The sequence below is a fragment of the Haematobia irritans genome, chromosome 2 (assembly GCF_050003625.1).
Source record: "Haematobia irritans isolate KBUSLIRL chromosome 2, ASM5000362v1, whole genome shotgun sequence".
Lineage (NCBI taxonomy): Eukaryota > Metazoa > Arthropoda > Insecta > Diptera > Muscidae > Haematobia > Haematobia irritans.
In genome coordinates, this window is record NC_134398.1 from 14863964 (window position 1) to 14880569 (window position 16606).

A 16606-nucleotide genomic window follows, 5' to 3' on the forward strand; every position below is an offset into this window, starting at 1 on the left:
ATATATAGCCCCCATATAAACCGATACTCAGATTTGACCTCCGGTGCCTTTTGGAGAAGCAAAATACATCCGATCTGGGGGGTTACTCTGTATTGCGATGCGTAAGAAAAATTGTCGCGAATCTAGTAATTGGTACTCAGTAATTCGTATTCGTATCTACCTTGCGCATCTAGTTTTCGCAAATCTGGCATCACCGCACTCTATAATGCGAAAGCGTATGTCAAACTCGTTCGTTGATCGCAAAAATCGTGCGCAAACAAAATAGCAATCGCAAAGTAACAAATATGTAAGTAAGCACAATTAAATTTTTATATTTGTATCTAAATTGTTTATTGTTTTAGGGAAAAACCAAAAAAGTTACAGACACAGCAACGTCAGTTCCAAACTTTGGTAGACTTTATGGTCTCTTCCGCAGTTACCTCAAATTGTATGTGCTTGGGACAAAGTATTCGTTCAATCACCTCGCAAACTTCTTGTAAGCAGCGCGACATAGATTGCTCTGATAGTCCTAAAAGATGGTCTTGGCCGATTTGTAGATAACCACCTTGTCCAAGCAATTTCAAAGCAGCGGCCACTTTTATTGGAGTTGGAATGGCTGTGGATTTATTTGGAACGACAAGGTCGTCTTTAATAGCGTTTAATACATACATAAACGCATCTTTATTAAGACGAAATCTATAAAAATGAAATATTCGAAAACGTTTGTCACATAATTTGAGTTTCCATTTTCTTACCCGTGGTCACTTAGGGAGAGTATATTTGACCGATCTCGCAAAATTCTTCTTGTAATTCGTTCATGTTAATTTTCTTCAAACCATAACGCTATCGAATCCATAATTATTACTTTTTTGTTATAAACGATTAGCAAGTTTTAAAAGAACACTCACCGAACGGAAGATTGTTTAAAATGTTTTTATTTACAATTTTTTGACATTTCTTTTTATCATTTTCGTTATTGTTTACATTGTGCAGCCAGCGTTGTCATATTTTCGCTTTATTTTGCTAAAGCGTTACCATATTTTCAGTTTACTTTGCGAAAGCGTTTGCGCAAGTGATACAGAGTACCGAATTGTACTCTTAACGCATTTAACTATCGCATCGCATTTGCTTTCGTATCGCAATACAGAGTAACCCCCCTGGTTGAAATTTGGTACGTGGTGGTAGTATATGATATTTAACAACCATGCCAAAAGTGGTCCATATCAGTCCATAATCATATATACCCCCCATATAAATCGATCCCGCGATTTGGTTTTGAAGCCTCTTGGAAGAGCAAATTTCATCCGAGTCAGTTGAAATTTGGTACATTGTGCTAGTATATGGCCGTTAACAACCATGCCTAACTACAGTTATATATAGCCCTCAGATAAATCGATCCCCAATCACACAAAAATTGGTCCATATCAAGTTCACCAATGTATATAGCCCCCATATAAGCGACCCCCATATTTCAATTCTGGCTCTCTACGTATCCATATCGATTCGTAATTATTTGTAGACTTACCTATACATAACTTTTTTGTCTAATATATACCACGTATGGACTAACTCACAATTTAGAAAACGATGTTAAGAAGTTTTAAGATACCACAGCCCAAGTAATTCGATTATGGATGACAGTCTTTCGTAGAAGTTTCTACACAATCCATGGTGGAGGGTACATAAGATTCGGCCTGGCCGAACTTACGGTCGTATGTACTTCTTATCATTATTTTTGTTACACTTTTTTTCTTATTATATAATTTTTACAAATTGAAAAACTTCTTCGTTTCCACCGGGGGTTGAACCAGGGTCTGTCGGCACCATAACAGAATGCCTTAGCACTCTCAGCCACATACGCCATTGAAAACGATGCATGAAATCGTCTATTCAAATGTTTGTGATATAAACCTAATTTGAAACACCATGGCATGACATTCTAACTACTTCTTGAGATGTTTTTTATTATTATAAATTCAAAAATGTAGAACGCTGGTTCAAATCTCACCAGCGGAATTCGTTTTATTAAATATTTTTCTAAAAAACTGTTTTTTCATGTTATACATCGTTTTTATTTTCGGCATATATTTTTGTATAAATATATTTTTTGCATTAAAAATCAACAAGAAAATAAAAATTATCATAATTTGCAAAAACTTTTCAAAAGAACTTCCATTGAAGTGAAAAAGTCAAACGGCACAGGTTCAAATCCTATTATTTTTTTTATTATTTTTTATTGATTTTCTATTCTTTTTTGCGAAATTTAATTCTCCAAAACTTAAATGTTCACTTAAAAGGGCCTAATTCCGTACTTTCTAAGACTTGTCCAAAAGGATTGCATGGGAAGTGAAAGAAAATCGATATGGGATCCCGGGATGCACTTTAAAAGAAATGTTTGTGGACTTGTCCAAAAGGACTGCATCGGAAGTGGAAAGAACTTAATGGGGTATTTCAGGATGCGCTTTAAAAGAAATGCTTGTGGAACAACTTCCAATTTTTTTTGTTGGGTAAATAAGAACTAATCTTTTTTTTGGAAATTTATGCGAGTTACAATTATATTTTTAATTGAATATTTTGTTATGTAATTGAAATTATATCTGTTTTAATTTATTCTTTATTTTTTCTATAGAAATAAAATTCTCAATAGCAATAAAATATAGACAAAATTTCCTATAGAAATAAAATTTTGACAAAATTTTCACTATAGAAATAAAATTTTGACAAAATTTTCACTATAGAAATAAAATTTTGACAAAATTTTCTATAGAAATAAAATGTTGGCAAAATTTTTTATAGAAACAAAATTTTGGTAAAATTTTCTATAGAAATAAAATTTTGACAAAATTTTCTAAAGAAATGAAATTTTGACAAGATTTTTTATAGAAATAAAATTTTGGTAAAATTTTCTATAGAAATCACATGTTGAGTAAGTTTTCTGAAGAAATAAAATTTTGACAAAATTCTCTAATGAAATGAAATTTTGACAAGATTTTTTATAGAAATAAAATTTTGGTAAAATTTTCTATAGAAATCAAATGTTGACCAAGTTTTCTGAAAAAATAAAATTTTGATAAAATTTCGATAAAATTTTCTATAGAAATAAATTTTTTTACAAAATTTTCTATAGAAATAAAATTTTTATAAAAAATTTTCTATAGAAATCAAACTTTGACAAAATTTTCTGAAGAAATAAAATTTTGATAAAATTTTCTACAAAAATAAAATTTTGACAAAATTTTCTATAGAAATAAAACTTTTACAAAAATTTAGAATTTTCTTTAGAAACAAAATGTTTGCAAAATTTTCTATAGAAATAAAATTTGGAACAAGTTTTCTATAGAAATAAAATTTTGATAAAATTTCGATAAAATTTTCTATAAAATTTCGTTAAAATTTTCTATAGAAATAAAGTTTTGACAAAGTTTTCTATAGAAATAAAATTTTTTTATAGAAATAAAATTTCGATAAAATTTTGTATATAAATAAAATTTCGATAAAATTTTGTATATAAATAAAATTTCGATAAAATTTTCTATAGAAATAAAGTTTTGACAAAGTTTTCTATAGAAATAAAATTTTTGCAAAATTTTCTATAGAAATAAAATTTTAAAAAAATTTTCTACAAAAAAAAATTTTGACAAAATTTTCTATAGAAATAAAACGTTGACAAAAATTTTTTTTTCTATATTTCTTTAGAAATGTAATTTTGACAAGATTTTCTATAGAAATAAAATTTTGACCAAGTTTTCTATAGAAATAAAATTTTGATAAAATTTTCTATAGAAATAAAATTTCGACAAAATTTTCTATAGAAATAAAGTTTTGACGAATTTTTCTGTAGAAATAAAATTTTGATTTAAATAAAAATGATTTGACATTGGCAAAGGAAAAAGAGAGATGGTTGTACAAATATATATTTCGGTAAAGCCGACTATCATTAACCTTTTTTCGGAAGGTTCAAGTGTGGTTCACTTTGGGTCTAGTGAACTACCCGAATGTATTTGATAGTTTAAAACCATTGTGTTGACTAAACTACAAGAGTAGGTTAACCAACAGAGGAAAAAATGTTTGTCAAATTTATTTGGGCAAAGCCCTATAGACACCAAGAATGGAATTTATTCTGATAATTGGTTGATAGTTTTGCTGCAAGTAGAGGATGTTGATGAGGAATGTGGTAATTCCGAAACGTGCGCCCATCCAACGAGCTTGCAGTCATAGGGCTTTACCCAAATAAATTTGACAAACATTCTTTTTCCTCTGTTGGTTAAGCTACTCTTGTAGTTTAGTTTTGTAAAAATTTTCTATAGAAATAAAATGTAGACCAAGTTTTCTGTAGAAATAAAATTTTGACCAAGTTTTTTTTATGGAAATAAAATTTTGACAAAATTTTTCTACAGAAATTTTTTTTGACAAATTTTTATATCGGAATAAAATTTTGACCAAGTTTTCTATAGAAATAAAATTTTGATAAGATTCTCTATAGAAATAAAATTTTAATAAAATTTTCTATAGAAATAAAATTTTGAAAAAATTTTCTATAGAAATAAAATTTTGAAAAAATTTTCTATAGAAATAAAATTTTGACAAAATTTTCTATAGAAATAAAATTTTGACAAAATTTTCGTTAGAAATAAAATTTTAACAAAATTTTCTTTAGAAATAAAATTTTGACAAAATTTTCTATAGAAATAAAATTTTGATAAAATTTTCTATAGAAATAAAATTTTGATACAATTTTCCATAGAAATAAAATGTTGACAACATTTTCTATAGAAATAAAATTTTGACAAAATTTTCCATAGAAATAAAATTTTGACAAAATTTTCTGTAGAAATAAAATTTTGACAAAGTTTTCTATAGAAATAAAATTTTGACAAAATTTTCCATAGAAATAAAATTTTGAAAAAATTTTCCATAGAAATAAAATTTTGACAAAATTTTCTATAGAAATAAAATTTTGACAAAATTTTCTATAGAAATAAATTTTTGACAAAATTTTCTATAGAAACAAAATTTTGACAAAATTTTCTATAGAAATAAGATTTTGACAAAATTTTCTATAGAAGTAAAATTTCGACAAAATTTTCTATAGAAATAAACATTTGACAAACATTTCTGTAGAAATAAAATTTTGACAAAATTTTCTATAGAAATAAAATTTTGACAAAATTTTCTATAGAAATAAAATTTTGACAAAATTTTCTATAGAAATAAAATTCTGACAAAATTTTCTATAGAAATAAAATTCTGACAAAATTTTCTATAGAAATAAAATTCTGACAAAATTTTCTATAGAATCATCAGCAAAGTCCAAGCTAAGAAAAAATTAATCTTTCACCATGGCAGGGCATCGGTAAACCAATGCTAATGAAAAGGATTTTAAAAAATAAATCGACAAGCTCGTATTATCTTTTCCACTTAGATATATTTTTCTACTATTATATATGTATGATACTTACCACGTATTTACTATTGGAAAATAGAAACTAAAATTGGGTCCATGGCTGTAGTTTTAGTCTTATTTTTAATACTTCGTCCTTTATTCATTATCATTTCATTCTTGCGATTTCGGCATAAAAGTTATATGCTACATGAATTTTCATCTCAGTATTTATATTTGTTTTTTTTTTTTGGGATTTATAATGATGAATATTTATCATATATCAATAGGTATGTTTATTTTTTATTTTTTCATTTATACAATTTCACACGATAGTGGTTTTTATTTTGCTGCTCACAAGACTGATTTTTTCACATAAATATTTTTATTTTATAAAAATAAATTTAAATAATCAAAGAAACACCAGAATAATGGGAATAAATTTGTGTGTGTTTTTTACAAGGGATATTTAATATACTAAAAATTAATGACTTAAATTGTAAGCTCGAAAGTTTATGATTTTTTGTTTAATTTTTATTAAATATAGTTTTATGAAAAATGAACGAAAAGTTTGTATACAAATTATAGAGTTTTGTTTTAGTAAAATTCTTGGGTTTTTTTAATATAGCTATGTTTTTTTAATACAACTTAATGGTTTTGTTTTTATTTAAAATTTATTGTTTTTTTTTTCATTTATCATATTTTTAGCATTATTTTTGTTTTTACTACAAACAGTAAAGTTTTAAGACCGGCAATAAGTTCGTATTATCGCCTAGCAATAGCCATATGTGGGGCTTAATAATTTTTAATTAATAATTCATTTTAAGGAAGAAGACTTGTTAAATTTTTGCTCCCTTCCTAGAGTTAAATTTTATTTTTTTTTTTTTTAATTTTATTGTTGATTTTCAACGATAAACACGAACTTAATAACTGGTCTTTACTTTATTATTTTTTTCAAGAATTTGTAATAAATTCTGCCTTGGTTGTATAGTGATTTCTTTTATTTTGAACTGTGCTTTTTTGCATATCCTTCTTCTTCTTCTTCCTATTTGCTTAGGGGACATTTTACGATAAATGGGACAACCAAAAATGTCCCAATATTTTGTTTTAAAAATTTCTAATGGGAATTATTATGGGAAGTAATAATTCCACAACGCAAATAATAAAGTATACTTTTAGGAGGTTGTTTAAAAAATAAGGCTTTAGTCTCTTTACACTAAAAGAAAGACGTCAGTTTTGTATAACGTATCCAAAAAGAAACTGTCTATTATAATTTCAACTGTTATTATGGGGTTTCTCTAAAAACTAAATGGAGAAAAAAATTTAGAAAAATGAATTTTTAAGTGTTTTTTCTTTTAAATAAAATTATTATGACAAATAGGTTTTTACAATAAATAACAGATTCAGTCTTTCAGTATATATTTATATGTTTATTATTATTTTTTTAAATATTTTATATGCTTCTTTTTCTTTCTTTTTGGTTTTACCTTGGCTATTAAAAATATAATAAATAAATTAATTTAATTAATTTATTTAAAAATAAAACAAAATTCTGAAAAACAAAAATATTTAAATAAAACTATATATCAACATATATTGTATGATTTTCTTGTGATAATATATAAAACAAAAAAGATTTTGGTTGGTTTGGTTGTTGTATTGTTTGAACTTTTTTTTATTTAAGAATTAATTATAGAGAATTATGTACATAAATTAAAATTCTCTATAATTATTTTCTTTCATAAAAGAAGTTTTCGGTTTATTGCACTGTAAAATTTTGAAAACTATTGCTGTTGTTGTTTATATTGTTAGTTTTCTTTATAGTTATAGCCAAAATGTTTGGGTGTTGCCTTCTATAAAGGCATTTCTTAGATCTCACGAATTTGTTGTGATTTTAAAATACCAAAAATATTTATTTTTTATTTTTATAAGCCAAAAAATTAAATGTATGGAATTTTAATGTTGGTTTCGAATATTATAAAATTTTGACAAATTGTTGTTGTTGTTGTAGTTGGGAGTTTGTTGTTGTGTTGTAGATGCCAAAAGTTTGCGTTGCCATACCAAATTTTCTTTTTCGTCATATTTGGTTGTTTATTTTTTTAACGGTTTAAGGTCTTACTTAGTTTAACGTATTTGTTAGTTGTAAAATTACAGGTTTTGTTTTGTTGTTTGCTTAAAGCAAATTTTTACAAAAACAAATTGGTTTCATTTAATTTTTATTATTATAAGTTATACTTTGGATTAGTTGTATTTTTAAAATTTCAAATAATATATTTTCGAAAATTTATATACTTTTTGTCATTTATTATAAATATTTTTTTTTGGTTTGTTTTGTATTTTTTGTTTTAATTTTAATATTGATTGGTGGACGTTCGAAATGTTTGACAAAAAATATCTTCGCCATAATTGAGATTTATAGAAAAAAGTAAATGTGTAAGTTTTTATTTCCAACATAGGAGAAAAAGAGTCATCGTACATACACAGAAAAAAATGTTACAAAAAAAACTTTTTCCAATTAAAGTCTTAAATGAGTCTCAAAAAATTGTCAATTAAAAATTTAATTGATTCAACATTTTTTTTTATTGGCTCAATTAATTTTTTAATTGACTTCCTATTAATTTTTTAATTGATACTATAATTTCTGTGATTGAGGACATTACAATTAAACCAGTATATACGGCCGTAAGTTCGGCCTGGCCGAATCTTATGTACCCTCCACCATGGGTTGCGTAAAAAAGCCATCGACAATCGAATTACTTGGGTTGTGGTAATATGTTACTTGCAGATGACAAGGTATATTAAAACTCCGTAACATAGTCTTCCATATTGGAAGTTAGTCCTTACGGGGTATATATTCGGCAAAAAGACAGATTGAAAACCTACATAATAAAAATCGGATGAAATTTGCTCCTCCAAGAAATTTGCTTTTCCAAGAGGCTCCCGAGCTAAAATTTGGGGACCGGTTTATATGGAGTCTATATATAATTATGGACCGATAGGGAGTAATTTTCGCATGGTTGTCAGAGACCATATACTTACATAACGTACAAAATTTGAACCGAATCGGACGAAATTTGCTCCTCCCAGAGGCTCCGGTGGTCAAATCTGGGGAACGGCTTAAATGGCGGTTATATATTATTATCGACCTATATAGATAAATTTTTGCATGGTTGTTTGTTGTCACATACTCACACAACATAGCAAATTTCAAACGAATCGGACGAAATTTGCTCCTCCCAGAGGTTTATAAGGGGGCTATATATAAATATGAACCTATATGGACCACTGCCATCCACAATCGAATTACTTGGGTTGCGGTAACGCTTGCCGATGTCAAGGTATGTATCTTAAACCCTCCTAACACCGTCTTCTAAATTATCAGTAAGTCCATACGTGGTTTATATTAAATTAAAAAGGACCGATTAAATACGTATATAATTCAGTTTGACAAAATTTTCTATAGAAATAAAATTTTGACAAAATTTTCTATAAAAATAAAATTTTGACAAAAGTTTTTATGGAAATAAGGTTTTGACAAAATTTTCTATAGAAATGAAATTTTAACAAAATTTTCTACAAAAATAAAATTTTAACAAAATTTTCTATAGAAATAAAATTTTGGTAGATTATTTTTGGCTAGAGTGGCAACCATGATTATGAACCGATATGGACCGATGTGTGATTGGGGATCGGCTATATATAACTATAGACCGATATGGACCAATTTTGGAATGGTTGCTAGCGGCCATATACTAACACCACGTTCCAAATTTGAACCGGATCGGATGAATTTTGCTCCTTCAAAAGGCTCCGGAGGTCAAATCTGGAGAACGGTTTAAATGGGGGCTATATATAATTATGGACCGATATGTACCAATTTTTGAATGGTTTTTAGGGACCATATACCAACATCATACACCAAATTTCAGACGGATCGGATTAAATTTGTTTCTCTTTGAGCCTCCTCAAGCCAAATCTGGGGATCGATTTATATAGGGGCTATATATAATTATGGACCGATGTGGACCAATTTTTGCATGGTTATTAGAGACCATATACCAAATCCATGTACCAAATTTCAGCCGGATCGGATGAAATTTGCTTCTCTTTGAGGCTCCGCAAGCCAAATCGGAGGGTCCGTTTATATGGGGGCTATACGTAAAAGTGGATCGATATGGCAATACCATCCGACCTACATCAATAACAACTATTTGTGCCAAGTTTCAAGTCGATAGCTTGTTTCGTTCGGAAGTTAGCGTGATTTCAACAGACGGACGGACGGACATGCTTAGATCGACTCAGAATTTCACCACGACCCAGAATATATATGGGGTCTTAGAGCAATATTTCGATGTGTTACAAACGGAATGACAAAGTTAATATACCCCCCATCCTATGGTGGAGGGTATAAAAACGTACCAAGAACTACTACCTGTTCTTGGTACGTTTTTATAAAAAAGGTCAATTTTTTACACTTTTTTGAATAATATTAAGTTCTCATAGTCCATTTTAATCGAAAACAACACAATAATATTTTTATTGAAATTAATTTTCACGTTATTCAAAAATTTTCTCTCTCTCTCTTTCAATCGATGACGCTGTTTTTTTTGATCAGCTGACATGACAATGACACGTAAATTTGTGTTTTTTTTTCTGAATCTTACGACACGTTTACGTTGTGCATTCGTGGGTAATCGTTTGTATTAGAGATGTGCGCGTGACACGTGTGAATCACGTGAGTTGTGAATAATTTCGTGTGAGTGAAATTTCACTCACACGCACACCTCTTTGGGCTGTCGTATATCAAAAAGAAACAGCTGACACGCCACGCTACGCTTACGACCCGTTTTTGGATGCTTAACCAGGCCTTTATGTATTACCAACATACTATACAAATATGGAAACACTTGGGCTCCTTCTATTGTTCAAGTCAGTTCAACAATCTTTATCGTATTTTTTTTTAAATCTGAATTTGATTAATATTTTTTTCTTCAATCAAAATTAAGCATATAGAAATTTTTATTTTTTTATAATATATTACACATTTACTTTTTACTATATTTTTTTTTTTTATAATTTATATTAAATTCTGTTCCAACATTTAATTTATTTTCTTTGTCGAAATAAAATGGATAGATCTTTTTTATATATTACATCTAAAAAATTTAGTTGTTTTTAGGAGTTTGTAGTTGTTATATTATTACTTTAAATAATTAGTGTTTTTATTTAAAAACCACAGCGATTAGAATAACACATGAAAATATAGTTTTTTGTTTTTTAATTCGAGCTTAAAGGTCTTGAGAATCTTCCAAATAAAGCCTTAACACTCCCCTATATTAATTTTCAGGACATATTTTATTGAACATATGTATATATGTATTTAGATCATAATGGAAATTAAATTTGTTTTCTTTTTGGGTGGGAGTTTTCTGTGATTTCATTGTCTTAATATTTAAAAAAAAAGTATTTTTTAAAATTCTCTGCAAATAATTTTTTCTTTTGAAAATGTTTATCATATATCAAATATTTGATAATTTTCCATTTTGTTCGATTTGGTTTTATAATTTATTCTTTTTGATAAAAAAAAAATCATATATTTTTTGTTTTATTTTCATTATGTTGTTGTTGTGGTTTTTGTTGTTGTTGTGGTTTTTGTTGTTGTTTTTTTATGTTTTTGTCTTTGTTCTATTATTTTGGTTACTTAAAGTTGTTCCTATTTAGTTGAATTTATTTTCTTCTTCGTCTGGTTTCATTTATAACTTGTTTTGTTAATCTTTCTTTTTTTGTTTGTATAATAAGGCAACTGCAATTTTATTTTTTTGTATAGTTTTGTTCTTTTTGTTGTTATTATTTGTAAGTGTAGGTTGTGGCTTTTTGTCTTTTCTTTTCAAAAAGTATGTATTTTTTCCATTTGTGGATCACTTGATTTTAAGTTTGATAAAATTTTGTAAATTTTACTTTGTGCTTGTTTTCATATTTTCTTTGATTTTGGTTTCTATTTTTTTTTGGGGGGGAGGAGAAACTGCATTGTTTTATTTATTGTTTGGGTATTTGGTTTTTGATGTTGGAGGTTTTGTTTTTATTTTTGCTGCCGAAATTTTGAAATTTGAAATAACGAACTTAGATTTATTACGATTTTGAAATCCAAACGTCTTTGTCTTGAGAAAATGTATTTTTGACTCCTAAAAACAACATAATGCTTATATTTCATATAATTTTTATTTTTATACTTTTATTTCCAGAATGTTAGTTAATTGATTTACACATTTAGATTGTTAGATTTGGTTTTTTTTTTAATTTTGCAATAAAAAAATTTTTCATGAGAAATATATTAAAGACATTGTATACAGAAAAAATTCACGAAAATTTTTCCAAATTAAAATTTTAATTGAGTTTTTAAAAATATTCAATTAAACATTTAATTGATTCAAAAAAATTAATTAAAACAAAAATCAATTAATTTTTTAATTGACTTTCCATTAATTTTTTAATTTGATACTATAATTGAAGGCATTTCAATTAACAAATTAATTTCGTGATTGAATCAGAAAAAATATGTTGTATGTATATGCGGAGAATTGTGTGAAATATTGTTTAGTACACAGAAAAAAATTTCACGAAAATGTTTCCAATTAACATTTTTAATTGAGTTTTTCCATTAAAAATTTAATTGATTCAACAAATTTTTTAATTGAAACAAAAATCAATCACAAAAATTAATAGTATCAATTAATTTCTTAATTGGATCAATTAAATTGTTACATATTAATTATATGTAAAAATACATATTAATTATACCCTGCGCCACACGGTTGCCACAGTTGGTAGAATTCTACCAAAAATGATAGATTTTTTACTGTTTGGTTGCCTGGTAAAATTCTTGATGTTTTGGTGGATTTTGCAAAATATTCCTCTCCAAAAATTTCGTATAAAAATAAAATTTCGACAAAATTTTCTATAGAAAAAAAATGTATTTTCTTTAAAAAAAAATTTTGACAAAATTGTATGTAGAAATAAAATTTTGACAAAATTTGCTATAGCAATAAAATATTGTTAAAATTTTTTAAAGAAGTAAAATTTTGACAAAATTTTCTACAGAAATAAAATTTTAAACAAAATTTTCTATAGAAATAAAATTGTGACAAAATTTTCTATAGAAATAAAATTTTGACAAAATTTTCTATAGAAATAAAATTTTGTCAAATTTTTCTATAGAAATAAAATTTTGACAAAATTTTCTATAGAAATAAAATTTTCACAAAATTTTCTATAGAAATAAAATTTTGACAACATTTTCTACAGAAATAAAATTTTAAACAAAATTTTCTATAGAAATAAAATTGTGACAAAATTTTCTATAGAAATAAAATTTTGTCAAAATTTTCTATAGAAATAAAGTTTTGTCAAAATTTTCAATAGAAATAAAATTTTGACAAAATTTTCTACAGAAAAAAAATTTTAAACCAAATTTTCTATAGAAATAAAATTGTGACAACATTTTCTATAGATATAAAATTTTCTACAGAAATATAATTTTGTCAAAATTTTCTCTAGAAATAAAATTGTTTAAAGAAGTAAAATTTTGACAAAATTTTCTACAGAAATAAAATTTTAAACAAAATTTTCTATAGAAATAAAATTGTGACAAAATTTTCTATAGAAATAAAATTTTGACAAAATTTTCTATAGAAACAAAATTTTCTATAGAAATAAAATTCTTTCAAATTTCCTATTGAAATAAAATTTTGACAAAATTTTCTATAGATGTAAAATTTTGACAAAATTTTCTACAGAAATAAAAATTTAAACAAAATTTTCTATAGAAATAAAACTTTAAACAAAATTTTCTATAGAAATAAAATTTTGTCAAAATTTTCTATAAAAATAATATTTTGTCAAAATTTTCTATAGAAATAAAATTTTGTCAAAATTTTCTATAGAAATAAAATTTGGACAAAATTTTCTATAGAAATAAAATTTGGACAAAATTCTATAGAACTAAAATTTGGACAAAATTTTCTATCGAAAAAAAAATTTGGACAAAATTTTCTATCGAAATAAAATTGTGTCAAAAGTTTCTATATAAATAAAATTTGGACAAAATTTTCTATAAAAATAAAATTTGGACAAAATAAAATTTTGTCAAATTTTCTATAGAAATATAATTTTTAAGAATTATTTTTCATAGTTTCGGCTATAGGTCGATTAAAAACATAGATATGATGTTTTTCTTTTATTTTTATTTCCAATATTTCGGTTGACTTCGTCAAAACCGTTTTCAAGGATTTGTTCTGGTGTGCACAGATTCACACTCTATTTGTAAAATATTGTAAAATAAAAAATTTGGACAAAATTTTTTATAGATATAAAATTTTGTCAAAATTTTCTATAGAAATAAAATTTGGACAAAATTTTCTATAGAAATAACATTTGACAAAATTTACTATAGAAATAACATTTGACAAAATTTTCTATAGAAATAAAATTTCGACAAAATTTTCTATTGAAATAAAATTTTGACAATATTTTCTATAGAAATAAAATTTTGGAAAAATTTTAGTCGATCTAGCCACTGCTATCTTTGAACACATGTTTGTGGTCAAAGTCTAGGTCGCAGTTTTTGTCCAATCAACTTCAAATTTGGCACAAGTATGTATTTTAGGTCAGAATAGAACCCTCTTGATTTTTGGAAGAAATCGGTTCAGATTTAGATATAGCCCTCTTATATATGTTTTTCCGATTTTGGCAAAAATTCCCAAAATAACAACATAATCCTTATAAAATCGACACTGCTAAGTCGAACGCACGTAGAAATGACTTCAATTTTCCGATAAATCATAAATACACTTTTGTGAAGTTGCCTAAAAATTGCTTCAGATTCAAATGTTTCCCATATTGTGTTCCACCAAACAAGGCATTAGCCGACTCAAATTTTAAGTTTATAGACTTTGTAGATTTAAATATATGTATAAGGGTTCTAAAATCTTTGTATATAGCACCCAACACATTTGACGATTTTGAAATAGTATCGAAAATGTGAATTTAGAGAGTGGTGCAAGATATAATATAGTCGGCCCGGTCCGACTTTAGAGTTTCCTTGTTTTTATTATAAGTTGGTGATGTTGGTGTACCAACTTGGTCATATTGATCTCAGATCCCATTAAAGGTAAAAACGTCAATGTCCTTCCGTCCACCTAAAGAAATTCGGAGAAAAATTTTCTCTTGGTTTTTCTTGAAATTTTGGCGAAACCAAGAACCGAAAGTCCTTCGTCCATTTCCCTAATTTGTCATTTTAATATGGGCATCATAAAAATTTTTTCTCTGCGTGTACTCATTTCATTTCCTTCATTGACATGAGTTGAAACTAAAGACAAACATTTGCGAATTATATGAAATTTGCGATGGCATCGTAATGAGTTGATCCTCTCATTAAGGGGGAAATCCCCGACTTTCAAATCCCTAATTATCAATACCTGCATGTATGGACATTTTTACCTATTGCGCAAAATTTTAATACCTACTATCTCTTTGAAGGTAAATTTCAAAATGGTTAACTAAATGTTTTGGATGAATAGAAAATGTTCAGTTTTATTATAGCTTTCAAAGAAAGTACACGGACATTTGCTTCTACCAAGTAAACACAAAATAGTTGTCCTAATGCCTTCCACTAACAATACAAAGATCTGTGCTTTGCATACACCTACAGGGATCACAAACATACCCAGTGCTGATCAATGGTTTTGTGATCGTGTTCGTGTGAGCGATTTTTGCTATCTTTGGAAAATAAAAAATTTTAGCCAATTCAAAGATAAAGTAGAGTCTCCCGTATTTGCCGAAAGAATAGATAGTAAAATCACATGGCAATTGATAATGTCGGAAAATGAGGGCGGAAGGATTGTGTTGCTGTTGAAATTAATATCAAGTGACCAGAGTCGGGTAAAATTTAAATTGCAATGTGGCATGTTGAGAAATGATGGAGAATTAGACTATGCCCTTGGCAGATGGAATGGTCTAGCCACATCATACGGAGCCTTTATATTCCCACGTTATGTGACCTCCAGTGATCTGCAGCACAAATCCAGACATCTCCTCTCGAATGATGTTTTAACAATTTATTGTTACATGACTGTGATGATTGATGTATTCGATAGTTCACCATGTGATGTCAGTGGTATGGCAACGATTGAGGCCAGATTAAAATGTGGAATGTCTAGCCTCTTTCGTGAGGGAAAATTTAGTGATGTCACTGTTTGTGTTCAGGGCAAATCATATCCGGCCCATAAAGCAATTTTAAGTCTACGTAGTGATGTCTTTGCTGCAATGCTCGACCATGATAGCATGATGGAGAATACCTCAAATCAAATTGTTATAGACGATTTTGATCATCGAGTCATAGAGGAAATGCTTATATTCATCTATACCAATAAATCCCCCAATATAGATGAAATGGCCAGTGACTTGTTGGCTGCAGCCGATAAATATGATTTGACTTATCTCAAGATAATGTGTGAATCTGTCCTATATCGTGATATAACCATAGACAATGCCTTGACCACTTTGGTGTTAGCTGATCGTTATACGGCCAAAACGCTAAGGGCCAGAACAAAACATTTCATTAAAGTAAATCTAGACACAATAAAGCAGACCGACGAATGGAATATGATGTTAAGAAACTATAAAGCAATGGTTAAAGAGATTAAAGCTTATAATGGATGTGTATAGATTATGGAATATGTAAATGTTGCTATGTAAAGATTGTTATTGAATATATATACTTAGACTAAGAATATCTGAATAAACTGAATAATAAGTTTAAATATATAATAAATACAATAATAAATAATAAATATGAAAAAATTTAATTAATTGAAGATAACTATGCGAAAGTCAGTGAAAAATGCAATTTCTATTGTAAAAACAAGTATATACGCCATAAGTTCGGGGGCCGAATCCTATGTACCCTCCACCATGAATTGCGTAGAAACTTCTATAGAAATATAATTCAGTTCTTGACCGATTTATAAGGGAGGTCTACAAATAATTACGAACCGATATGAACTTTTGCGCAGTAGAGAGCCAGAATTGAAATAGTGTGGTCGCTTTATATGGAGACCATATACAATTACGAACACCGTTGCCAGAGTTGGTAGAATTCTGCCACAAATGGTAGATTTTTTACTGTTTGGTAGATTGGTAGAATTCTTGATGTTTTGGTAGATTTTACAAAATATTTTTCTCCAACTAAGA

The 16606-nt window shown here is 27.2% G+C and overlaps 1 protein-coding gene and 2 long non-coding RNA genes across 3 annotated transcripts; 2 read left to right on the forward strand and 1 right to left on the reverse strand.

The window, feature by feature from the left end:
- The first annotated feature begins 77 nt into the window (after window positions 1-77).
- LOC142223560 (uncharacterized) lies at window positions 78-713 on the forward strand. Its single transcript, XR_012718789.1, has 2 exons — window positions 78-286; window positions 342-713. It is a non-coding gene; the product is annotated as an uncharacterized LOC142223560 (long non-coding RNA).
- LOC142223561 (uncharacterized) lies at window positions 306-1134 on the reverse strand. Its single transcript, XR_012718790.1, has 2 exons — window positions 735-1134; window positions 306-675 (listed from the first exon to the last, which is right to left on the reverse strand). It is a non-coding gene; the product is annotated as an uncharacterized LOC142223561 (long non-coding RNA).
- Window positions 1135-15016: 13882 nt separating this feature from the next.
- Window positions 15017-16185, forward strand: LOC142227011 (speckle-type POZ protein-like). Its single transcript, XM_075297317.1, has one exon. The coding sequence runs from the start codon at window positions 15017-15019 to the stop codon at window positions 16079-16081; it is 1065 nt and encodes a 354-aa protein (XP_075153432.1). The 3' UTR covers window positions 16082-16185.
- Window positions 16186-16606: the final 421 nt, after the last annotated feature.

What these genes read in the sequence shown, in the direction of transcription:
- LOC142227011 (XM_075297317.1), top strand. Translation starts at nt 15,017, where the DNA reads ATGCCTTCCACTAACAATACAAAGATCTGTGCTTTGCATACACCTACA.